General features: G+C 43.2%; 4 protein-coding genes across 5 annotated transcripts; 2 read left to right on the top strand and 2 right to left on the bottom strand.

Moving 5' to 3' along the window:
* The first annotated feature begins 76 nt into the window (after positions 1–76).
* On the top strand, positions 77–3,432 carry clec11a (C-type lectin domain containing 11A). Its single transcript, XM_062410749.1, has 5 exons — positions 77–438; positions 1,401–1,521; positions 1,651–1,758; positions 1,871–1,954; positions 2,729–3,432. Exons 1-5 carry the CDS (start codon positions 346–348, stop codon positions 3,139–3,141), a joined length of 819 nt encoding a protein of 272 aa, XP_062266733.1. The 5' UTR covers positions 77–345; the 3' UTR covers positions 3,142–3,432.
* Positions 3,433–3,571: 139 nt separating this feature from the next.
* selenol (selenoprotein L) lies at positions 3,572–7,590 on the bottom strand. The gene is made up of 9 exons (XM_062410748.1): positions 7,399–7,590; positions 6,349–6,427; positions 6,163–6,216; positions 5,953–5,998; positions 5,726–5,853; positions 5,067–5,175; positions 4,849–4,971; positions 4,215–4,352; positions 3,572–4,129 (listed from the first exon to the last, which is right to left on the bottom strand). Exons 1-9 carry the CDS (start codon positions 7,490–7,492, stop codon positions 3,962–3,964), a joined length of 939 nt encoding a protein of 312 aa, XP_062266732.1. The 5' UTR covers positions 7,493–7,590; the 3' UTR covers positions 3,572–3,961.
* Positions 7,591–8,018: 428 nt separating this feature from the next.
* On the bottom strand, positions 8,019–20,443 carry ttc13 (tetratricopeptide repeat domain 13). Of its 2 annotated transcripts, none has more exons than XM_062411299.1 (23): positions 20,252–20,443; positions 18,736–18,830; positions 17,937–18,012; positions 17,761–17,831; positions 17,250–17,315; positions 16,849–16,941; positions 16,135–16,251; positions 15,941–16,051; positions 15,443–15,525; positions 15,153–15,294; positions 14,867–15,041; positions 14,600–14,756; positions 14,054–14,184; positions 13,836–13,968; positions 13,161–13,253; positions 12,879–12,962; positions 12,521–12,605; positions 12,236–12,345; positions 12,001–12,136; positions 11,281–11,360; positions 11,048–11,126; positions 10,854–10,933; positions 8,019–10,261 (listed from the first exon to the last, which is right to left on the bottom strand). In XM_062411299.1, exons 1-23 carry the CDS (start codon positions 20,427–20,429, stop codon positions 10,147–10,149), a joined length of 2,490 nt encoding a protein of 829 aa, XP_062267283.1. In that variant the 5' UTR covers positions 20,430–20,443; the 3' UTR covers positions 8,019–10,146. The 2 variants fall into 2 exon arrangements, with proteins under 2 accessions (XP_062267283.1, XP_062267284.1); XM_062411300.1 differs by having other exon boundaries at positions 12,236–12,342.
* A 707-nt stretch (positions 20,444–21,150) lies between these two features.
* Positions 21,151–25,056, top strand: arv1 (ARV1 homolog, fatty acid homeostasis modulator). The gene is made up of 5 exons (XM_062411042.1): positions 21,151–21,290; positions 21,774–21,893; positions 22,052–22,205; positions 22,453–22,677; positions 22,843–25,056. The coding sequence occupies exons 1-5, from the start codon at positions 21,195–21,197 to the stop codon at positions 22,965–22,967; spliced, it is 720 nt and encodes a 239-aa protein (XP_062267026.1). The 5' UTR covers positions 21,151–21,194; the 3' UTR covers positions 22,968–25,056.
* Positions 25,057–25,594: the final 538 nt, after the last annotated feature.

The following is a 25,594-nucleotide window of genomic DNA, read 5'->3' as shown; positions in this document are numbered from 1 at the left end:
GGTTCCCACAGGACACAGACCTGAGATGCCCCCCCCCCCCCCCCTGTCCTGTGCTTACACAAAGAGGAAACTGGAGGTGGGAGCAGGAACAAAGAGCTTTCCTGTTGTTTGGACTCGAGACCAGAGAAGTGTGTTTTTATATTGTTGCACACCAGCTCCCATTCCCATTTCTAATGGGAGATTCCTGCTGCTTCCTGGTATGAGGACCACATCTCTGAGGGAAGCAGGCGGGAAAGAGGAGTGAAGGAAAGAGAGAGAGAGAGAGGGACAGAGAGAGAGAGAGAGAGAGGGACAGAGGGAGTTTTCACTGCTGAGGGAAGGAGCAGAGTTGTAAGGAAGCAGAAAATGGGACCAGCCGCCACCTCGCTCGCTCTCCTGAGTCTGTGCTCCCTGGGTGTGTGTGTCCCCACGGGGACGGTGGACGCTGCAGCGACTCAGGTCAGGACCGTCCGTCTCTTCTCACTTCAGATCTGTCTTTACTGTGCAGGTTGTGTTCTCAGTGTTCTCCAAACCAGGACCGACCAGACCGGTTTGTTTGGATAAGACTGAACCCACTCATGGAGCTGGAGGAGTTCACTAACTTACACGTTTGTACGATTTGGACTCAGGACGTGATGAATGAAAAAAGGATTTATTTAGATATGGAATGTGGAGAAATTTATGCTGAATGTGGAAACGTGGAATCAGATCTGTGTCAGGGAAAACAAGGACTTTAAAGAAACATAAATTAAATCAAATCCATACATTTTAAGTTGAAATAATAAAGGAGTAGAAAAGAAAATCAGGAATCCATGAAGCCTGTGTTGTGTTGTGTATAGTGATGATGTCATGGATGTGGACACACACCAGACATGACAAGAATGATAATGACTCAGTGGTGAAGACGTGTGTTATTGATGAAGATGAAAGTAATGATTAGAAGGGATTTATATATAACAAGTTTAACTGTTGATGGTAAAGCGTATTAAATAAAAAGCCTATTTACATTTTTAAAGCCTTTATTTAAAATGTCATCGGTGTAAATGGTGAAATGACTGGAACATGTGTGAGGGGGGGGGGGGGGGGGGTGCTCATGTTCCAAGTCAAGATGTCTGTGCTGTGGAAAAAGCTTGTTGTATGTCTTCTTAGAGATCCTGGAGCAGAGTCCCAGATGTTTGCAGCTTTATGAGAATATATCCTCAAGAGAAGCTTCATCTAAAATGTGTTGAATCCTGACATTGACCTCAGATCATGATACAAACATTTTAGAAAGTATTTTCTGAGTTTCTAAAACTTACTTTTGAATAGTTATGATGAAGCTGGGTTTGATTTCACAATGTAACGTGTGTGTGTGTGTGTGTGTGTGTGTGTGTGTGTGTGTGTGTGTGTGTGTGTGTGTGTGTGTGTGTGTGTGTGTGAAGGCGTCTCTGCCAGACGTGAAGATGGCGAGAGGAGATAACCCCGACATTATTCCAGAGACTGAACCAGAACCAGAACCAACGAGTCCAGTGTCAGACTTTGAAAACTCATACAACTACGTCTGTACGTCCTCTCACACGTCTTCAGATCACGTTGGTGTCGATCATAACAACATTTCTATCAGACGCCACAGAAGCTTTATAACAAAGAACCTCGTCTCCAGTTCCTAATAAAACCCATCTCACCCCCCAGTGTCCAGACTGGCCGGGATGGACCAGGCCATCCACAAGCTGAACGTGGGCCACTACACGCTGGACGTGAAAGTCAGTCAGCTGATGGACCGTCTGTCCAGGATGGACGGTGAGACGCTCACTCACTCCCAGAGAACCATCTACAATAGACCATTCTTTTTAATTTAAGTCTCATAATCATGAAGTAAAGTTTCTGTTGTTCCTCATCATTACCATGGCAGCTAAAGTGGGGGAGCTGGAGGACGACATCCGGGAGGTTCGTCAACACAGCAGGGACAACCGCAAGGAGGTGGGACGGCTGGAAGGTACCACCCGCTACTCTATCTCCTTCTTACACCTAGTGCAAATACAAATATATACGAATTACAAATGATTGAAAACTCATTTCTGGCAATAACTGTTATTTAACGATTACTGAAATGTTTAAACATGCACATAAGGAACCCTGAGATCATTGATATGTTTAGTTTATCACAAAAAAGTTGAAAACAAATCAAAATACCTTGAAATATAAAAGGAGAGCTTATGTAAATGTCTGAGGAAACAGTCACAAACACAGAAGAGTTGTTCAGTATTAAACACGCTGGTGACGTGAGAACAAGTCACATTCAGGAGGAGATCTGGGTCTCATCAGTCTGACTGTGTTGTTATGATGTGACTCATGTGCGACCAAGGGAAACACGACATGGCTCAAAGGTTCCTATCGGCTGATCCTCCAGATCCTCACGGCTGCTGGAGCTCGGAGGAATGTTTCTAGATAAAGTTCCCAGAAAGTTACGAACAGAAACTGAAAACTTAAAAGTGCACTGATAAATATTTGTATACAAACTGTGGGAGAAATAACTGATTGAATGAATTCTTTTAAACATCACCAACTCAGTTTTTTAGTGTCTTTAGAACATTGTTTTGGTTTCATGGCTATTCTCTAAAGTCCTTAGCAGCGAGCTGGTGAAGAAGTTCTTAGATAAAGACAGAACTAGAGAGGGAGAGAAGATTTCACATGATTTATCAGTCAAATTTATTTGTGCCGTTCTATAAACATGTAACAAAGCTCTGACTTGTGTTCCTGTTCCTCTCAGCTTGTCAGAAGGGACGCCGGATGGGATACAAATGTTATCTGGTGTACAACAGCTACGTGGATTACGCCGGCGCGTCCAGGAAGTGTCTGGAGCGCGGCGGCCGCATGGCGATGCCGCGCGACCGCAAGGAGCAGGAGAACCTGGCCGACTACGTGAAGTCCTTCTTCCACCCGGGCAACTGGCCCGTGTGGCTCGGGGTCAACGACCTGCGCTCCGACGGCTTGTACCTGTTCGACGACGGCACGCGGGTCTCCTACTTCCAGTGGCGCCGGCACTTCCTGTCCAGCCAGCCGGACGGCGGCCGGCGGGAGAACTGCGTGGCCATGTCGTCAGACGACGGCGACTGGTGGGACCACTACTGTGACCGGACCATGAACTACGTGTGCGAGTTCGACGACAGGGTGGCGCTTTAGAGGGAACCTTGTGTGCGTGCTGCTAGCCGTCAGAATGAGACTTTGTGAGATTGTGTTACTAATGTAAATGTTGTGTTGTTGGTGCAGCTGCGGTGACGTGAATGCGAGTCAGTCAGTCGGGAACCTGCTGCCACTTCAAGCACAGGATTCTAAATATTTGTTCGAAAATTACCGGGAAGAGAAAACATGAAAAGCACAAAGTGACCCCTGGAAGCTACACACCAGTGTGTATCTGATTTAACTGGATGAGGCCGAGCTGCTCAGTGACTGTGGATCTGTGACTCGTTTGAATAAACGCTGACACAGACGTGACTGTGCTGGAAAACTGAGGAAAGATGTTTCTAGAGCTTCACACGCCCCCCCCGCCCCAAAGAAATGACTCGTTACTGTGCGTCCTGTAATTCATTAAATCAGAAGTCTGCAATGTAGATAATCGTCTGAATGTAAATGTTTAATACGTTTTTCTACAGGTTGATGTGTTTTACAGATTCATTTTCTGATTAGTTCAAAGGAGGTCAAACTCAGATTTGCTTCATCAGTATCGTTTATAACTATCACAATAAAATGTAGATATGAATCAGGGACAATGTTCAACTGTAATCAAGTCGTTCTACTGAATCTAAAACTGTTCACAGCTCCGACACCACAGAGGAGATCAGACGTCTCTGTCCCACGCGGGTTTTCATCGGCCACGCCTCTTCATGATGTCATGAGAGCGAGACGTGACGTCATTCACGTGAGACGAAGAGCTGCTCTCGCTCTGTGGTGTCAGTGACGTGTCCCCCCCCCCCCCCCCCCCCCCGGCTCTGTGTCCCGGGTCTCACAGCTTTAAGGACACGTACTGATGTTCCAACGCGGAGACGTCCGAGCACTCGGCCCCGTCCGCCCCCCGCAGGATGTCCTCCACCGTGGGCCTGTCCATGGGGGTTTTGGACGGGTGAGAAAGAAGCACGCGTCCTGCTTCATCCAGTAAGAAGTCTCCTCCCATCTGAGAGGGTTAAAACACATTCATCAATACGTTATTTGATTTGCTTTGAAATCGTGAATACTTTGGACGTCAGACAGTCTCTGACCTGGTAGAGGTCCTCCAGCAGGCGGGGGGGGATGTCGGGCATGTCCATGTCCACAGCTCTGTACTCTGAGACCTGCAGCAGGTAGCCGAACTTCATCACCTTGGCGTAGGACGAGCCGAGGCCGAAGATCCTGTAGACCTGAAAACAAGTGGAAAATCTTCTGAGTCCAGATGTTTGGTTCGTTGCCTTCGTTTCCATCTGCTCACATCTGGAGACGGACTGTTTCCGAATAACAGGTCTGGAGCGTGCAGAGACTTTTATGACACATCGTCCTACAGCTGCTCGCTCGTCTGGTTCCCTCAGTCCGGTCACAGACTGTTTAAAGATGGACGACACGTCTCCACTATCCAGAGAGTGAGGCTGCACAGGAGCGATGGGAGGAGCCATGGCCTCAAGGTCATGACCCATTGGATCAAATTCAAAAAAGTGTATTTTGGCTTTTTAGTTTGGTTCATGTCCCATCCACTACCATGGAGGAGGCAGGGATATGGTCTTTACTGCAGTCATGTCGTCCATCTTTATATACAGTCTCTGGTCCCCCCCTTTAATTTCCTTATATATCAGGGGCCCACCAGCATTGAATATAGATGACAGGTTTCATAGAGTTGATCAGGAAGAAGAAACACACGCTGACCTCTCTCTCTGGATCCAGCATCATGTCAAAGTTACATCCGGTCTGTTGGAGCCACAGCTGAGCTCCCTCCGCGACACCGAAGGAAACCACCAGGACCCGTAGTGAGCGAGCCTCCAGGTCCGCCTGCAGAACCAGTACAAAACCAGAGGTTACGAGCATATGGTGATAAAGTGTTGGGTTAGAACCAGACTGGACTGGTTTTCTGAGAGTGAACCGACCTCTCGGGCCTCCAGCTCAGCCACGTGGTCTCGTCACGGCAGTCATCCGAAATGTCGGATCAGAACCAGCAGCAGCTTCTGACCATGGTACTCGCCCAGAGTTACGCTCCTTCAACCAAACAGAGGCCGGACAAAAGGAAAGATGGTTTAAATCAAGTGTTTGATTCATTAATGGAAACCAATTAAAGGCTGACTGTTATACAGATGCTAAATTAAGTGGAGATTGTTAATTTCAATATAGCATTTACAGTAGATATAAAATTAAGGTATGCTGCAAATTAGCGACATTAGGCATAATGGGGCATAACCTTAATTTAACACATTTTCCAGTCTCTGGTATGTAGATTATTATATTGATGCTGCTTTTGATTGAAATTGAATAACAACATAATTGCTGTTCCATCATCACAGTATTTAAAATACAGCTTAATACCTAAAAATAACTTCGCTACACAGTCCCAAGGGGCTAGTATGCATTTTCCACTCCGACCACTAGATGGTGGCAGAGTGCTTCCAATACCTTCCTTGGTACGTGTAGTATTTGTACCATCAGGCATAATCGTAACCTCAGCGGCATTAATACCGGAATGGGGTTTGAGGCAAATTCGCGACATCCGTCTACAAGGGTTTAAACTGGGACCAGCAGCGTGTGAGCTCACTTTCCACTCCGGGCGTCAGTGAGCGTCATGTCGGGACTCAGACTGTCGGGGCTCTTCACTCCTGAGAGCTGCCGGTCTGTGGTGTGCAGATCTCTGTCCACGCCCTGCAGGAAGGAGTCCCACTCACTCTGCACACCATCAACACAAACAGCAGATAATAAGTCTCCATTCAGATCAGTCTGTGTAGTAAACAGTGAAGTTAATAAACAACTATCAGACATACAGACCTCCAGCTGCAGCAGCTCCTCCACCTGCTCCCTCACTTCTGCATGGCTGCAAAAACAATATGATGAAGAGGCGTCAACACACCGTGGAGCCATTTCCACTAATAACCAGTAAGAAGGTAAACAAGCACAGTATCTGCACCTTGGCAAGAAGCTCACAATAACATATACATTTGATTATCTATGGTAAAAAATGCACGATTATATACTTACTGATAAAACTTCTGCCAAACGGCCTCGGCCTCACTCCTCTTCTTCACTCCGAGGCTGCTCAACAACAACAACAACAACAAAACTCACCAAACAATTTGAAAAGATGTGTCCCTTAAAGGTTCAGTGTGTAGAGTGTAGTGACATCTAGTGGTGAAGTCGCATGTTGCAGCTGAACACCCCCCTCACCTTCTGTAGAAGTCTAATCCAGCGGTGATCAGGCCGAATAACGTGCTGATCTTTCTGGGGACAAACGTCTCCAGGGAGGCTGTGGGAGGACAAAGGGAGACATTATGGACAAAGCTGATTAGTGAGACTTCGCCCAGGTTGTAAAGACGCGTGACAAGGATTAAATTCCAACATTTCGTCACGTTGATCCGATGCAATAAGGAACAAAAGGTTTTTCCCGTGACCTGGTTGGAACACGCTCAGAAGAAAAATGTGTTGACTTCGAAACGTCGCCTGGAGAAATAGACTAATTGAGCAACTGCCACTCAGTTTAACTTTGGGCCTAGATTTGTTTATAATAACTAGTGAGTGTTTGGCCCCAGGCTCATTTGTAATTCCGAACATTTTGTTCTTCTACAGTTGTACAAGATTGACGTCAGAATTCTGAATCAATACTTCCATTTAATATGTCAGAAGTTCAACTTGATGATATGTTGTTTGGTTCCATCCCCAAAAAGTAATATACAGAATTAAACACAAAATCACTCTGAACACCAAACGTGGTTTGCAACAGTTGGTTTCCTTTCTTTAAACATATACAAAATAAAATATTTAACATTAAATCGAACAAGGGCTTTAACTACAAGTTCATTTTTTTACTTTCATAAAGTAAAAACACACGCAGAGAAGCAGCATCGCATATTTAACTAGATTTGACAGGTACTCCCTCAAAATAAAAATCTAGTCCCAGGCTACATTCAGATTTCACACATTTTAAAGTTCTTATGGTGATTGGGAAAATAACATTGATCGTACAACATAGTTAACAGTAAATTCTGCATCAATTTAAACTCCTCTTTAATTCGGCAGGTGCAGCTTTACTCTTTGGTACCATGTCGCACTTCACACACACAACGTAGAATTGGTGACAATAAGGTTGACGTTTCACAAGTCACAGAGATTAACGTGGGTTTTCTCTAAATTCGCTCAATGAGCTAAGTCGTTAAAAGAGGTAAATTGTGAACGGAGTCTGGTTCCTACCACAGACTTTTTATATGGTCTGGTTCCTACCTGCTGCGTCATGTTTGGCTTCCTGGAGAAGAACTTGACCTAAATTCACCAAGAGTTCGAGCGCACGTGCGACCGTGTCCACATCCGCAGCCATGTTTTCATCCACAGGAACTAGAGCATCACTGCTGCTGCTTTTATTCCTAACACACTATATATACCTGTTACCAGCCTGAGGGGCACGAGTCTGACGCGCGTTCACAGTGCCAGAGGATGTGTGTGTTTGATGCGCATGCGCGTCAGCAGATTTTTTTTCAATGAATTAAACAGACAAAACACACCCACACACTTAATATCTAAACATATACGAATTTATACACTATAATATACACAAAGATAAATATAAACACATTCATATCTATATATATATATATACTCTATATTAATAGTTATTTGCATACATACATAGTTATAAACACACACACACTTAATATCTAAACACATACGTATTTATACACTATAATATACACATAAATAAATATAAACACATTCATATATATATATACACTCTATATTAATATAGTTATTTGCATACATACATAGTTATAAACACACATACATAAATATGTTCATATACACACACAAACACTTAAATGTTTCCAAAAGACGACAGGAGCAGCTGATAAAATTGTCAACCAGTTTTATTGACTAAACATTCGTTCACTCATTCATTGAAAACGAAATTCCCTCCTTCCAGTTTGAGGCTTTGACATTTTCGGCTGTGGAGTCGTCGCTCTGCAGAGACTCGCCACCGGAGCAGCCGGAGCAAAGACAAAATGAATGTTTAAAAAAAACAGAACAATCATCGATATGAAAAAAGAAAACGTGACCCAGAGCAGAACCGGTGTCAGCCATCCACTGTCAGTGAGGCAGGAAATGAACAGACCGGATGAGAAGATGACTGAACTGAACACATTCAGGGATGATACGTTAAAGGCCTCTGAATCGAAAACGTTTAAATAAGAAATGAACTGGATTTTGTTCGAGGGACTCGATGCTATTAAATGACCTGTTGACATTTTGCTTGTGCTTGAACTCAGATTGACGAGTCGTTGGAATACGAGACAGCAGCCGCATTTAGCCTCATGATTCAGATAAAATCATCTCTTCATAAAACAACTCCAGTGCTATTCCAAGAACATGTAAAACTCATGAGATGTCACTCAACGCAGGTTTAAGGGACGATCGCAAAGGAAATAACAGTAAACAGTTGTTGTGTGCTTTTCTATTTCACCTGTTATTAATCCTCATCAAGATAAAACAGTCAGAGATATCAGGGAACATTCAGGAGCTCTTATTTTGTAGCTTCTACTTCAGTTTCAATGATCACTCATTATATTTTAAAGGTGACATTACAATTTAATAAAAGTAAATGTTAATTTGTGTAGAAGAAACTTTAGAACGACACTAATATTGAATGAATTGCTTTTATTTTCATCCATTTTAAACAGAGGAAAAGTTGAATAAAAGTTGCAGCCGATCATACCATGATTTACTAGTTAATTATGAAAGTTAAGTGATAGATATGTCTATAAATTACCAAATTATCGATTGTCAATTTAGGTTTTTGTTTCTAATTTCTGTATCTCTAAAATCTCTGACTGTCCCTCTTGTTTCATGTCAGCAACTCTTCTTTAAAACAAACCGTCATGGGTCACGTTAGAAGAAATAAAGGGTTCAGGCCCCGAAAAGAGAAGTGACACTTCCTGCCTTCGTTGAGGAAATAAATTAAAAAGAGAAACTGCTTCAAGGTTCCAAAGTAGAATTCAGGTTCGGTTTCATATCGTTAAAATCCCTCAGCTCCTTCTCTGCTGTCGGGGCCGGAGCACAGCAGCAGTTTAACATGGAAGAAGTTTAAAGTGCCAATTACGAACTTCGATGTTAAATATAAACTTTAATACATAACGCTGTCGATTCCAAACTTAAATCTCCAGACATGAAGATAAAATGTAACATTCATGGTGAACTAAAACTAGAGACTTTGTCTGTTCGATGACAGATTGGTCATGCTGATGAGTTTTGTGCTTTGAACGTGAGGCCGGTGACGCAAAGAGAGAGAGCGAGAGAGAGACAGCAAGAAAGAAAGAAAGAGAGAGAATGAGAGAGAGAGAATAAGGTTACAGGGTTGCTTGCTGACACATCCTGCTGCAATGATCTCTGTCATGTCTCACTAACTGTGTGGAAACAAGGGGTCAAACTCAAAGTATCGTTATGAAAGACGCCAAATATTTAACTACTCGTTAAAACTGAACAATTATTGAACTCTATGAAAATATGTACTTTGAAAAGCGGTACATATTTTGTTCATTCCAGCCCAAGATGTTTAATTGACTAATTGAGGAAACGTCTCACTAACTGTGGCTCTTTGCTGTTTACTGTGGTGGTGATTAAAATAGAATTAAAGATAATAATAGTAAACTGCTTTTTAACATTTCTCTACGATGCATTCAAAAGGAGAAATAAACTTTCCAACTGTGACGATAGGAGTCGTGTGCGAGGAAGCGTTTCAGGACAGATGACAGAGATCAAAGCAGGAGTGTGTTTGGAAACCGAAATGAAACTACTCGTGGTTTTAATTTGAAAAACCAAATAACGGTGGGTGCTTTGTCGGGTCACAGACTCTGATCTTAGTCCGGTTCAGTTTGGGGAGAAGAAGAAGGAGAAGAAAGAAGATCACGTTGTTCTGCCCAGTGTAGAAGCTCCATCATTAAGACTTCATCCAACAGACCCGTCTCCTGTGGAGAAGTCGTGTTAAGACTTCTTCGGACAGTGTGAAGACGAGTCTGTGTTTAGAACCTCGATCATCGTCCTGGTCGACGCAAACGTCTCCGCTACCGATGGAAGACTCTGGTACCAGCCCGGTAAACTGAGGAGGAAGAGAAGACATGAGGTCAGGTCAAGGACGGAAAGGTCAGGTAAGACAAGGAAAGGAAAGGTCAGGTAAGGGGAGGGGAGGGGAGGGGAGGTGACGGGAGGTAAGACAAGGAAAGGAAAGGTAAGGTAGGGTAAGGTAAGGTAAGACAAGGGAAGACAAGGAAAGGAAAGGAAAGGAAAGGAAAGAAAAGGAAAGGAAAGGAAAGGAAAGGAAAGATAAGGTAAGGAAAGGAAAGGTAAGACAAGGAAAGGAAAGGAAAGGTAAGGTACGGTAAGGTAAGACAAGGGAAGATAAGGAAAGGAAAGGAAAGGAAAGGAAAGGAAAGGTGAGGGGAGGTAAGACAAGGAAAGGAAAGGTAAGGTAATGTAAGACAAGGGATGATGAGGTAAGGTAAGGTAAAGCAAGGAAAGGTAAAGTAAGATAAGGTAAAGAAAAGAACAGCAACACAAGGTAATAAACAAAATGGAATCAATCAAAACAGAGGAAATGGAAAAGATTCAGTTCATTAACATAAGGAAGGGAGTAAAAGGTAAAGTACAGAACAGGATGGAAAGAAGGAAAGGTAAGAAGAATAACTTCCCACCTTTTAAGATTCATCCAGATCTTTGCTGTTTTACTGAAGCTCTCTGGACTCGGTGTGGTCATAGCTTCAAAATCCACCAGCTGAAAGAAAACCAACACAAACGGCTCAGAGGATGTTCAGAAAGCTTCGGGTGTTCATTCAGACATGACAACTAACTGTAACAGGACATTTGTGTGAAGGAGCCTTCTCGTTACCTTTCCTTTAGGGATCCGACCGACGACCTCCTTCCCACTGGCCATCAGCGCCCCCATCACCACGGAGTACGCCACCACACTGAGGACAAACAGGTCACGGATGACGGACTTTGATTTACATGTTTATCTGTGTATTTAGAATACGAGACCCGAGTCACTGAGCACATCGTGGCAGAACACAAACTCACTGAAAACACAACCGTGGACATGTTTTAACGATCATCATTGTTTACCTGGATCCTCTGGAGAGGGGCATGAGGTTGCAGAAGTAATAGACCAAGGAGAGGATCAGGTTACACAAGGCGTCTGCATCCTGACAGAACAAATCCAGGTCAGCGGTACAGTCACAGACAAACAGGTTCTACAGACACCGCTCCTCTGAGCACATCCTTCATTTACACTTCATCCAGACAGGGTGCAGACACAATGGGAAGAGACAGAGGAACGTTTGTTTTGTTCCAGGTGTTGTTTTCAGAGTGAGTGTCCATTTGTCTTTGTTACCACAGGAGAAGTGTTATCTGTTTAAATAAGACAATAGGAGGAACAGAGGGTTGATCCCAGCCGTGTTGATATCTCATTGCCGTGTCATTTCTATTAGGGTGTGACAATGTTTCTCGAATGTCTGTAACTCACTGAAATGAGACATGAAAGTGTAAAAGGCAGCTGGGAAATACATCCGGCTAAATACTGTAACGTGATCTGCTTGTAAAATAATTGTAATTTCGTCCAGAGAGTTAATTTCTTGTCTAGAAAACTGAAATCTGTGATATTCATGCAGAGGAAAGAAGAAGAAATTAGAGGTGGGAGATCTAAAAACGTTATTGTTCATAGAGACACTCTTTTTCTCTCCAAAACTTCAACATGATATCTTCCAAGTTCTTGATATTCAAAAAATACTTAATTTACAGTAACGTAAAACAGAGTGAAAAGTGTCCCAGTTAGACGAGTCTTACCCCGAGTTCTGTGGACAGCATCAGAGCTTTCCCTTTGGCTGTGAGGTCTTTATAGATTGACTCGATCTCTGACTGGTACTGCTGGGTCCGCTCCTCTGTCGTCTGCGTCTCCACTGAGAACAACATGTTGCCCACCCTAAGATACAGAAACACACAAGACAAAAATGTTTGACTAACTATATGTCTCTACAACGTGTATAAAACTATATACATATAAATAAAAGAGGAATCTTGCCTGTCTCCAGTGATGGTGATGGTAAAACCGTCGTACTCCTTCCCAGCATCCTTCATGCTCGGAACCTTGGAGTTGACTGTGAAGCCATCTCTGGTTTTACTGTTGAACTGCTTCAGAAAACAAACACAAACACACACACACACATGACCTTCCTGGGTTTTTGATGCTGAACGACAGTGGAGATACAGAGGTTTTGCAATATAGAGGCGAAAATAAAGTTAAGATATAAATCTTTAGTTCATTTTTTCTCGCTATAGTTATTTGTGTTCTTCTCCTCCTCTTTACCTTCATTATGGGCAGAAGATCTTCTACTTTATTGACGTTTTCAAGAGCCTGTCGGACTTCTAGTAAACCGCGGGGGTTGTACGCCCTGGGAGACATTATAATCACACACTTTTTAAAAAGAAGCAGCAAAAACACAAACGTCAGAGACAAGAACCGTTCACAAACATTTGCACTTCCCTGCAGAATGAATAAAGCCCAGAGGACAGAATGATTTACATAATGCTGCTGTTGTAGGAAGCAGCGAGTGTGTTAACTTCAAGGCAGTGAAATCACAGAGTTCAGGCTCGGCTGTTTTTTGAGATCATGTGTTCATGTGTTTTTCAGTGAAGGAAAGGAAAGAGGCTGAGCAGTAACTCACCCGTGGTACACAAGTATTCTGTCTTTGATAAAGTCCAGGATGTTGTCGAAGTAAGCCAGGTATCGGATGTTGATAATCTGTCCCCTGAGGAAAAAAGGCAAATTTTAACATAATAGCAGGAGTCAACTTGTCTGCAACAAGGCGACAGGAAGTGAGAATCTGAAATCTGAAACACATATTTTTGGACTAAAACGATAGAGAATCCAGGACGCAAGGAAATTCAAGTCACTCGAGGGACTCGTGAGTGTGTGTGAACACGTCCTCAGGGCCTCAGCTCGTTACCTGATGAGGTTGATATGATTGTTGAAGCCTCGACTGAGACTCCTGGCAGGCATCTGGTCTAACCACAGAACCGGCTGGTCTGGATCTGCAATCCTACGAGCGCAGAGAGAAGCCCGTTGAGTTAGTGACAGGCAGATCAATAGGCACAAGGTTTACTTTGTTCTTTTTCTATGATGCTATGATGAGATTATCTCCACCAGTAAACTGTGAAATGATTCTAAAAATTTAAACCAATGTCTGAACTCTAGAATTCATTTTTATGGAAAGTGGGAGCATGAGGAAGTGGTAACAATCATAAATGAACATTTGTCTTTATCCCTAAAATCCTCGGGTTATTTCCTGGAGACGATAACGATTCAACAGTTGCTCCTGAACGTCTCCTGGAATATGTGACACACATTTTTATGTGTAGTGGTAATAGTTCATCTGGCCAAACCACAGTCGCACAGCTACTACTTTAACAGTAATTTAATACTAAAATGTCTGTTATTTTTAGTCTGTAAAATATATCGGTTGTCACTGTATTACTTCATTCTATAAAGTTAACTACCACACATGTTTATTTAAAGTAATTTGCCCTTTTCTCTCCAATAATTCTGACCTCCTGAAAAACGTAGAGACCAACTGGATTAAAGCATTAAGGTTAAATAGTTTAGTTTTAAGCTTCTCTCTCACCTTCTCCATTTAACAGCTATATCGAACATGTCTCTCCACTGCATCTGCCTGGTCTTGCCGTTGATTCGCACTTTGGAGTTGCTCCATGTTCGATGCATGGCCTGCATGACCTCCAGCGTAGCTAAACCCATGGCTGAAAAAAAAGCGTACATTATTTATTCACCCCGGTTATTATCACGTAAAAGAACCTTATGAGCAGCAGCATTTTTCAGTGGTACCTCTGTGTATCCGCCTGTTCGGTAGGAAACCAGGAGTGTCATATTGCATGAGCGCCCCCAGATGGTCGGCCGCGCAAATCAGCTTCTGAACTTCACTGCTGTAGCTGTCAAAGTTCTGCGGCAGCACGTCCCTGCAAACCACAGAGAGAAGAGGAAGACACCGAGGATGAGCTTCATCAGAGCTTTCATGACGAGAGGGCAGATTTGATTTACTGCAGCTACTTGTCAAACCTCTGAAACGTCTTTATGAGACCAGAGAAACTATTTTCATTTTGCTGACAGAGTCATAAGAACATTTGAGCTTTAAAGTCACGTAGAAAGACCACAGGTGTCTGCTTTCAACCACAAAACACTGACTGCCTCGGCGCTGAGCTCAGACAAACTGCAGCTCAAGACATTTCGGTGGTGATGGAACCAGATTTAGAAGATTTCCTCCAGACGACACACTGGAGGTGAAGTGAAGGGCAAACTGGAAGATTTTTAACATCAGGAATAGGGATAGAAACCAGTGTATTGCTCTGTTAAAGCGTTACTGATCCAACCTACTTGATATGTGGTTGCAGGCCAGGCTGCTCTTCGTAGTCTTCTATTAGAAAAGGCAGATTCTTGGCCCAGTGGTTCTTGAAGTTTCCTGGTAAATCCTGGTCCACGTTGTATTCGGCCACTGGGATGTCCAGGTGGGAGTGCAGGTAGCGAGAGTACTCTGGTGGAAAAATAAGAAGCAAAGCAGAGAGAAAATATAAGACATCAACTAATATAAAAACCACCAGGGGTTTCTTGTTGTTTATTTGTGTGTGAGAGGGAAACACTGACCTCTGAGGTATTTGACTTTGAGGTATTCGGAGCTGGCCTTCTGTCCCAGCAGAGGATCGTTCAACATGACTTTAGTCTGAGCTTTGATGCCCTCGTAGAACTGCCCCATGGCCACGTGACTCAACCCCTTCATGTACTGACACACCTCGTTGTAGGGCTCCAACTGAAGACACCTCTGAAGAATCACAGAACAAGAGGAGAACATGAGGAGTGAACTGTGCATCTGTTGTTGGGATTATAGGTGCTAGAGTTTAGATAGTTTGGATGAATCATGTGATTCCTCTACCTTGAAGTTGCCTATGGCCTCCTGCAGGGAGCCGTGGTGGTAGAGCATCATGCCTCGGAGCTGGAGAGACTGGATGTGGTTCTGGTTCAACATGAGGGCTTTCTGGAAACTCTCCATAGCCGACTCAAAATCCCCCAGCTCCCTGAAAAGAGGAAGAAGACACCAAAAGAGCAAAGGGGTTGAAATATCGTTAGTAGAGCAGGAAAGGTAGGGGACTCTCATAACCCTGAGTAAAAAGGACAAACTGTTTTATTATTGTTTTAAATCAAGAAACAACACCACTGCTGTACCTGTAGGCCTGTCCTAGGCTCTTATAGGCATCTATGAAGTCAGGCTTGAACTTCAGGGCCTCCTTGAACGTCTCTATGGCTTCCTGATGAGAGAAAACACAGCAACCTTTCACACACTGCCGACACAAAAAGGAAACCGCAACCAGGAACATGTAAACTGCAAACCCTTTACATACAGCAGCATCAAAGATAGAAACAAGCATGACCACGTGATCCCTGCTTTCATGAGGAGAACAAAGGACATAAACTGACTCTGCAGACAAAGAGCATATTCACTGTTGGTGCTGATAAAATGTGGATTGTGCAAGTATGTCTAGCCCTAATCCTAACCCTTATTTTTACAGTATCTAATGACATTACAGGAGAAAGATAATGCTACCAGATATAAGAGAACTTGGTGGTCCTTTCTTCATAGGAGAGATACAAAAAAAGGTTGGTGGTACAAATACAAACTTGTTATTTTAGTAATAAAACACAATGAGCCACTGAAGAACTCACCTTGAGCATGCCTCTGTGGAAGAAGGTGAGGCCCTTATAGAGCATGGCGATGGGCTGATTCTTCTTCAGCTCTAAGGACTGCTGGAAGTCCTCCATAGCTGCCACGTAGTCCTGGTGGGAAAGTGTAACACAGCGTCAGCACACAGATGTTAATGTTCACAAACATGCACATGGAGGAAGTTTAATCCCCAAACCTCTGAAATGAACAGCAGCGTTCCTCTGTGTCTGTAGAGTCGAGCGGACGGCTGCAGCTGGATGGCTTTGGTCAGATCCCCCAGGGCCTCACTGATCCGACCCAGAGGAGACAGGATCTAAGGACACACACACACCAGTCAGCACACATTATGGTAATGGGGGCTGATATTAAGTGTCATGTCCAAGGTAGCCAGCAAGGACGTGGACCGACTCCAGTTTGTGCAGAACTAAGCTGCCAGGGATCTCACCCTGAGGGAGCCCTGGCAGCACATCCCCCCCACCCTCATCCTTCTTCACTGGCTTCCTGTCAAGTCCTGCATCCTTTACAAAATCTTCCTCCTCACAGATAAAATCCCTACATGGCCCACAGCTCCCCTCTGACCTACAGTCCTCAGCCCGTCTACTGGTCTACCCATCATCCCTCGTCTGACCCTGAGGGAGCAATGGTGACTTGGACTTCAAGCTGTGCACAATCCATAAACATGAAGCAACATAGTTTCTGCTGTTTAATTAGAAAATCAAATCATTTAAATGGTTTTATCAGCTTCATTAGATCCATCGATTCGAAGAGCTGACGACTGTAAAGGATGTTGTGTCAATTAAAACTCCACTGTAACATTAAAATAACCTTTTTATGATATTGGATGAACTTCAGAGAGTTAAGTGAATAGATGTTTTTTGGCACCAGAGCTGTGAACAGGGTCGGCTCTTACCTCGGCTCTCTGCTCGTAGACTTCTGGCCAGTTTGGCTCCAGCGTGATGACTCTGTTGAGCTCGAACAAAGCCAAGTCAGCATTCTTTATGTCCTGGCAAAGGGACAGAGCGAAGGTCCTTTATATTTTGTTGGTATAATGATTATGTGTATCCCTTAATTTTGAGACATATAAAACTAAAAGCATTTACATAAAACCTTCATATACTGCCAAATAAGTTTTGGGAGGTAGAAAATGTGTAGAATTTTTTTTTAATCAATTTTTAAATTGAAGATTTTGGCACATTACTAAACAAGAATAGGAAAATGAATTAAACAGGATAGATTAATAAGTATGAGTCAACTGCGATGAACAATCTAGAGATCTTAACTTTATGCTTGTTTTCTTTTGAAGCAACTCACCTGTAGACTTTTCTTTCCATAAGCTATCCCTCTCCCATAAATGGCACTGACCAGCTCCGGGTCACCCTGTAACAAAGACATTCATCGTTAAGAAAATGTTATTGGTTTTAACCCATCGGCTGTAAATAGAGACGGACGACATTTCTCCACTTCCAACTATCCAACTATCTAGAGATGAAGCCAATGGATCCGCTGCCCTCTGGCACCGATTAAGTAATTTGGATCTGGAGTCTGTGCAGAGGTGATTAGGGGATGGAACTGAGGTACCAGGGTTTTTATAGCATCTAACAACTCATTAAAACCAAACATCAACCCTTGAAACTATGATGAGAACCAACTTAAATGACAAAAAACATCTTTGTAGACAATTATTTGACAAATCCTTTGACTTTTAAGAACTTATACTACAGCCAGCCTCACAGTCGTCCATCTTTATACACAGTCTTTGATTTGAGCCCACAGAAACAGAGTTATTACAGCGCTGTAGTAAGTTAACTGGATGCAGACGCACCTGTAGTAGGAGGGAGAAATGTTTGATGGCTTCATCATAAAGACCGTTGCCGATCAACACGTAGCCTATAGCTGCAACGAGAGGACAGATGAGGATGAGGATGATGAAATCAAATCATTCAGTTCAGCATAAATACAGTTTGTGGTGCATTCTGTGTGATCAACTCTCCAATTCACCAAGTTCTTCATTTGTGTTGTGGTTCACTACAGGAAAGGGGATTTTTTTCTGCTCTATAAATAACTTGGCCTGGTTCTGTGAGAGATGGAGAAAGAAAAACACGAAACATCAGGGGACGGCACAGGAAGGAAACTACACAACTGTCACTTTGACAAAGTGAAACAACAGAAGATAAACACATTAGAACACAAATCTCAAGGTTCTTTGAAAGAAACATTTATCAATGACATTTTTTCAAGGTAAAAGGATTTTAAATGAGCTTTTCAGCGTCTGTCAAGGTCACACCGAGCAACTGGTTCACCATTACAGGATGCAAATGAGACAGCATGCAAATGTTGCAGCGGCAGCATTTGTGGTTTTGTGTAGATGATCAGATAGCACGAGCCGAACAAGTAACACTAGCTAAATCATCAAACTGACAGACTCAGGCACTGGGACACAGTCAGATGCCTGTGGTCTGTTTCTCTTTTCCACAGTTACACTGCTTAACTTCAACTTCATCCAGAAATATTCACTTTCAGGATTTGAAATATGATTTCACGTGACGTCCAGTGCTTCTACAAGTGCAACAAACTCATGATCACACAAAAAGACCGATGCTGCAAGTCTGAGGTGAAACTTCCACCGGTGAAGCAATATTTTTCTACTTGGATTACAAATTATTTTTAACGTATTCATCTCTAGCATGCGGTGTCGATTGATTTGCATTTATGTGAGTGTAAGTGTAAATGTAAGTGTAAGTGTAAGTGTGTGTATGTGTATGTGTAACTGTGAGTGTGAGTGGGTGTGTGTTCTCACCAGGATTTTCTCGGCATTAAGTGAGAAGACCGACTCGCAGGGCGGGTTGCTTCCTTCCTCACAGTCTGGGTCTTCTAACTGTAAAATTGATGACTCTGAAAGACAAATGTTCACAACACAATCTTTATTTAATGTACATATTTCAGACCGCTGTATGTATGAGAATGGATTTGTACTTTTTCAAACAAATGGGAAGTTACTAGCTCCTCCCATCCTGTCAAAGAATTGGTTTTCAAAGTTGCGGGTAAAAATGTTTGTACGAGGAGAAAACCATTGTGATCATAAAATCATGTATCTTAATTTATCCGATGTAAATATAGGACATCAGCTAATCAGTAGATATTCACTGAGTTATTACAGTGAGGCTTAAAAAAAGCAAAAAACATTTAGCTTCACATCAGATATGATGAATGGTATCAGCCGACCATCATGTTTGAGACGCCTCAACCAGATCATAAAGCAGATGAACTGATCATCAAACACGTTCCACTCGGGTGCAAATATGCATGAAGTATGAGTGCTGTGGAATTTTACCAAATCATAATTTCACTGCAGATCAACACACAATCAGTGGATCAGCTGCAGCACGTTCGTCCAGTACAACCAGTCGCTGTTCTCCCAGTTCTCTTTCACCAAAATGCATCAACACTGGGAGCCATAAAAACTTGGATTTGACAGAAACTACAGCTCTGTGCATTATTAATACCCAGTTGGCAGTTTATTAGGAACGCTAAGCAGAAATTATTATAGTGTAATCCTGCAATCAATCCTCCTGTCATGGAGGTTATAACTCTAGTTTCTGCTGAGGCTGTTTCTTAGAGAGGTGGTGATTCATCTTTATGGAACGAGTCAGATATCTGTCATTCTGTGGAAGCAACATAAACTTAATCCTCAAACATTAACATACAATTTATCCCCTAATATATTTGTATAATAACAAATGGACATTATAAAGGATTCTCTGCTGTAATTGTATTTAAAAGAGAAGTTATTATTATATAGCCTGTCCTCACTGATAAGCTAAGTAGCTGTAACTGCTATTTAGAACCAGATAAGGAGACACAACCACCTGTCAGCACTAGCTGATAATAATGCAACACAATTCAACAGCACTAGCATAACATTACTAAGCAGGGAGTGACGAATACCTATGTGTGTGTGTGTTTGTGTGTGTATGTGTGTGTAAGTCACACACAATTGCATGTTTTTTGACAGGAGTTTTGTCTGAATCTCTCCAGAGAAGCTCAAATAAACCTCAATGTGGAGGTTTTCTGTCATGTGACTTTCAAATTAACATATTCAGCTTTTTGCACTTTTGCTTTAAATCCAGTTTAACCTCTAATAGAGCGCGAGCACGAGCTGATCTCCTCTGCTCGGTCACCGCTTGTTGACATTAGCTGTTATTAGCCTAGCTCGGTAGCTAGCTAGCGTTAGCTCCGGGCTAAGCTAGCCGGGAGGCTCCGCGGTTGTGCCGGGGAGGACGTGGCGAAGCGGCGGCGACGCGGAGGCACCTTACCGCAGTCGGAGGCGTACTCCTCCCACTCGGACAGCGAGCTGCAGCCCTGCCGGTGGAGCTCGTTGTTGAACAGCGTCAGCGCAGAGAAGTGCTCGGTGGAGACGGAGGCGCGGCTCAGGCACAGCAGTGAGAGAACGAGCACCGCGGCGGCCCGGCTACCGGGGGCCATGTTGCTCATGTGTGACGCTACCGAGCAGAAGCTTCCGCAGACCCACCTCCACAACCGCACTACATGTCCCAGCATGCTCTGCGGCTGTCAGACCGGTCCAGCACGTTGCATAAGTAAATAAAACAGTTTCCGCTTGAACCTTTCAGATTAAAACCGAAAGTACACGACTGTCATGGTCTATAGGTGTAAAATACTGTGTATGTATAATTTGGTCTGGTACAAATATAACCACGTGGAGAACCGAAATCTTTCCTTCACTAACATTAAGTTAGTACTTCTTCTACTGCTACTTCTACTGCTGCTACTACTACTACTACTACTACAACTACTACTTCTACTATCACTAACCTAACAACTACTACTACTATTATTACTACATCAGCTATTACGACTACTACTATAACATCTACTTCAGATACTGCTACTGCTATAAACTTCATCAACAACAGAATCATGTAAGTCAGATCTTATCTTATTGTAACCCTAACCCTAACCCTAACCCTATTTTTTAAGAACCCTAGCCCTTATCTATACTTATCTTATATTATTGAAAGTGCTGCACAAACTAGTGTGTTTCATATAACATATCTTCTAATAAATATTCACTTTGGAAAAATTAATTGCAGAGAATCTATAGAAAATTTTTCTTAACCCCTCGCATGTTGACAAATCTGTGGTTTTATTTTGAAGGCGGGGGCTGTGTGCAGCCACCTTACTTCCGGTGGCACAGTCCCAGCAGCTAGCTTCTCCTCGAGTCAACTTCCAGAGGAGAAGATGGAGAAACGCGTGTTTCGATGTGTTGAGTGTAACGAGGGAGCGACGGAGCTGCACCGAGATTACAGCAACGGCATCCTGAAGATCACCATATGTGTACGTCCACGATTTACGTGTTAAACCTCAGTGGAGCTACAGGTTGTATCCGCGATGCTACTTGCTAGCGAGGCTAATAGCTACTTCATTAGTTGATTTATTCAATTCTCACTGTTTATTTACTGTTATCACGTGTCATCACTGTGTTTGGAAACAGGACTGTTTGTTTATAATATATACGTTTAATCATAATAACTGAAAACAAACATTTATTCGAGATAAATAGCGAAATGTTAGCATCATCCCTTTGAACAGCTAATTAGCATCAACCCCAAACAATAACAAACGGAGCAGATAGTCATAAGTAAGGACGTTTTATTTATGAAGCACCTTTTTAATGTGTTGTTTACATTGAAACAAAACCAGGAAGTAGCACAAACAATAGAAGAACACAAAACTACTCAAAGGACAAGTAAAAACGATGGAACCTCAAGGACTACACCAAGTCATAATATCTCTCTCTCTCTCTCTCTCTCTCTCCAGGAGTCCTGCAAAAAGCCAGTGGACAAGTACATAGAGTATGACCCGGTCATCATCTTGATTGACGCCATCTTGTGCAAGACGCAGGCGTTCAGACACATATTGTTCAACACGAGCTTGGATGTAAGTGACCTCATCTACATTCACGTCCCTTTGATCCACAGACATTTGAGCTCCAGGCTGTCGTCGACACGATACAAGAGCCCGATCCATATGGAGTGTTGGGGGCTGATGCCGATAAACATGTCTTGTCTGTGCCTCTTGCTCCTCCACCGTTCTAGATCCACTGGAAGTTGTGTGTGTTCTGCCTGCTGTGTGAGGCGTACCTCCGGTGGTCCCAGCTCCACGGCTCCGAGCAGAGCAGCGACCCCGCCGACATCATACGCTACACCAAGGAGTGGGAGTTCTACGGCTTGTTTGGATTGGCCGCCCTCGGTAAGAACTTACAAAACAAAATAAAATAAAAGTAGGGACTCATTATGTTTTAGAAGCTGAACTCAGAGAATATTTAACAATCATCAAATAAGGATTACGTAGCCTTAAGGAAAAGGAATGATAAATCCTTGCTTGTTGGGTTACAGAGCAAACACATTGAGACAGAGCGACTCTTGTTGGTGCAACAGTTTGCTCTTTGTTGTACTATGAAGTCGCTCAGTGACTTGTCTTTATGTGGCTCCCGTAGAGCTGTCGGCGTTCTGTGGCAGCGTGCTGCTCTTCCTCTGGGCGGTGGTGGCTCGTCTGCAGGGCGGGAACCTGGAGCTGCGTCTGCTCGTCCGAGCTCTGCTGCTCTCCTGCTACGGGAAGGTCCTCCTCGTCCCGGCCGTCATCTGGGAGCACGACTTCTCCCCGCTCTGCCTCGGCCTCATCAAACTGTTTGTTCTCACTTCCAACTCTCAGGCTATCAGAGGTAGGAGAACACATCTGACTGAAGGGCTGATTCAGACTTATGACCAAAACATGGCCTCACATTAGGCGTTTCTCCATCCATCCATCAAATAAGAACTTCAAACTTTATATGGAAAAGATGTGATTTCTTTAAGTCTTTAATGTCCTTTTCTCTTTTGTTCTGCAGTGATCCTGAACAGCAGCAGACGTCTGTCACTCATGGCTGTTTGCTTAGGCGTGCTGTCAGAGACCTGCGTGGCTCAGGCCTGTAAAAAGCTTTCATGGAGCTTCCAGGAGATGTTGACAGACTGAGACTAAAGTCACAAATCTCAAGGAAGGACACGTGAGCGTGGACGTGGACCTGGGACAGAGGGAAACAAACCTTCAGCATCTGTTCCTGTGAAGCAAAGACGGATGCAAACGCCTTAATGAAGTGGCGACAGGTTGAAACTGCTCAGTCGGAGATGAAGAGCAGCAGAGGATGTTTATTTCTCAGGATACATTGATTGCAGGTATTTGAACTGGCATACGGAAAGGGTGCTGAATCCCTTATCCTTTTGTCTGAAATCCTGTTAAATTGTTAGTTTTTTAAGCGGACAATGAATCATATTAAGATTCCAGTGTGTTTGTTTTGTATAACTTTATGTGGACAGCCGTGAAGAGGAGCTATGACATGAGGAGCATCCCATGATCTCCATTACTGTTAAACATGCTCTAATTCCTGGGTCACACAAACACAGAGCCTGAGGTTGTAAATGGACTATAACTAGTTCTGTGTGTGGACAGGACGCTCTTCACATTCTTTAGCTCATTGGTGAAATTCTCACATTCACTCACACACACAAGATAAATGATGATACACAGGGTTAGTAAAGAGAACCTGTTGACATTTGTCTTATTTACTTTTGTAACTGAGCTAATGAGCCAAAACAAACACTACAATGGACACACAACAGCCAGCAAATTAGAATTAACATGGTAAGAACATGCCAAAGCTGCACACGCAACAAATCCTCTTGTTTGACAACTGATTATAAATACTCAATTAGAATCTTACCAGACGTCTGATTTACAATAATCATGACGAAACATGTCGATTGGCTTCAAACTTCTCCAGTTCTCCGCCCGGCGGCCCTGGAATGTGGATCATGTGTCTGTCCACAGAACAGATGTCCGAAGCACAAAGTTTCTGTGGAATGAGGAGAATTTACTCACTTCAGCTGGAATGTGACAGCTGAGCTTGTGTCGACTCCCACACGTCTCTGCAGGAGTCATGATGTTATGAACTGAGGCGCATGTGATGAGAGGCTGAATTTCTACCACACAAAAACATCTGTTGCTGCTGATGGAGGTAAAAGGAAGAGACACGTTCAGTGGAATCTGCTGCAGGCGTCGTGGATATATCAACTCTGACACTTTGTCCTAACGACCCAAAAACGAATGCACTGTTCTGTCGCTGCTGTAGATTGTGATTGAGTCGTGTCCTTCATCCCCTGAAGGGTCACAGAGAGAATTATCACTGATGACTATTACCTCGCAATGCTGTTCCTCTTCCCTTCTTCTGAGCCATCGCCTACAGGCCAGAGTGTCACAGTGAGACTTTATTTGCATTCCCTCGCAATATGTTTTGCGTACACTTTAATGACTGTCTTTGTCCTCACACTACGAGCTGAAGCTCTTTGAGTGCATTAGGCTGCAGATACAGTCTGTGGAGCCCCTGAATGGTCAAATGTCTTACTGGGACCCTTCAGGGGGGGTCACTACCATGAAGTCAGAAAGCTGTGCTGAAAGAACAACATCCTCTCAAACTGACTTTTAAATAAGAGGCGGCCAGTCTTTCACTTCTTCATGTGAATTATACTTTAATAATGAATTTATTTAGCAGAGAACCAGATCGTTTTGTATTTTTTCTACTTTTGTTTTTCAAATGTGCAGAGAGATATGATATTGAAATAGCTGTGGCCTTCTGTCATAGACCAGCCCTCGACATTTGGGTGCGACACGTGTTCCTGTGATGAATTATGTAAAACCGACTCCACAGTATGCAGAGAAACAGATAAATGTTGCAGCATGTGCAGCCGGAGCCGTCTGTTACTCACACGATATGAAAGGAGAAATTCAAAATGTTTGAACTTTAACACAGTCGCTCAGGGTTGTGATGTGATATTGTGCATGTGTGTGTTTTTGCGTGTGCTGCCTCTGCATATGGATACATGTTATTACAGGTCTGTGAATAGTTGAGGATACAGCACATGAACGTGGAATGTGTCCTCGCCCTGGGTGGATCTGTAACAGAGTCTCTGTGGGAAATCAACAACATCATCTCAATGAGGAAAAACAAAGATCTAAAGCTTGGATTCGTTAAAACGATGCACAAGTGTAAATAAACATGAGAATTATGTGTTGTGTTATCAGCAGTGCTTTTCTTCTGCAGTGTTGTGATTTGTCTGTGTGAACAAAACCGTTGAGAGAGCTCCTAGAGTCTGGAAAGTGTTGTTGAATTACTGCGGCATGCAGCGGTTTAATCTGAGTCTAATCAGATTACAGTTACCTGCAGGTTTGGAGGACAAAACCGACCTGAAGTCAGTTTGTTCTCTGTGCACAAAGTCAATGGACTGATTTAAAACACAGACTGGACATCAGTGTTTGTGCCTGAATAAAAACAGAGTTGATCAATTAGGTTGATCTGTAATGAACAGTGAAACTAGAGCCCATACGTGAACCAAGGTTTTCTCCTCAAATTCAATCAAGCTGCACCTAATTTCACACATTCTGGAATATCAGTCACATTAATGTACATGTTTCCATCAAGATCCATGAAGTATTTCTTGAGATAATGAAACATGAATGTCCAATCTTTCCAAGTTCCATGGGAATAGGTCGAGTAGTTTTTGCGTCATCGTGCTTGAACGCGTAAACCTCTGTGGAGCGAATAAAAA

This window comes from Platichthys flesus, chromosome 18 (genome assembly GCF_949316205.1).
Source record: "Platichthys flesus chromosome 18, fPlaFle2.1, whole genome shotgun sequence".
NCBI lineage: Eukaryota > Metazoa > Chordata > Actinopteri > Pleuronectiformes > Pleuronectidae > Platichthys > Platichthys flesus.
The sequence above is the reverse complement of the archived record's forward strand: the minus strand, read 5'-3'. Positions and strand labels throughout refer to the sequence as shown.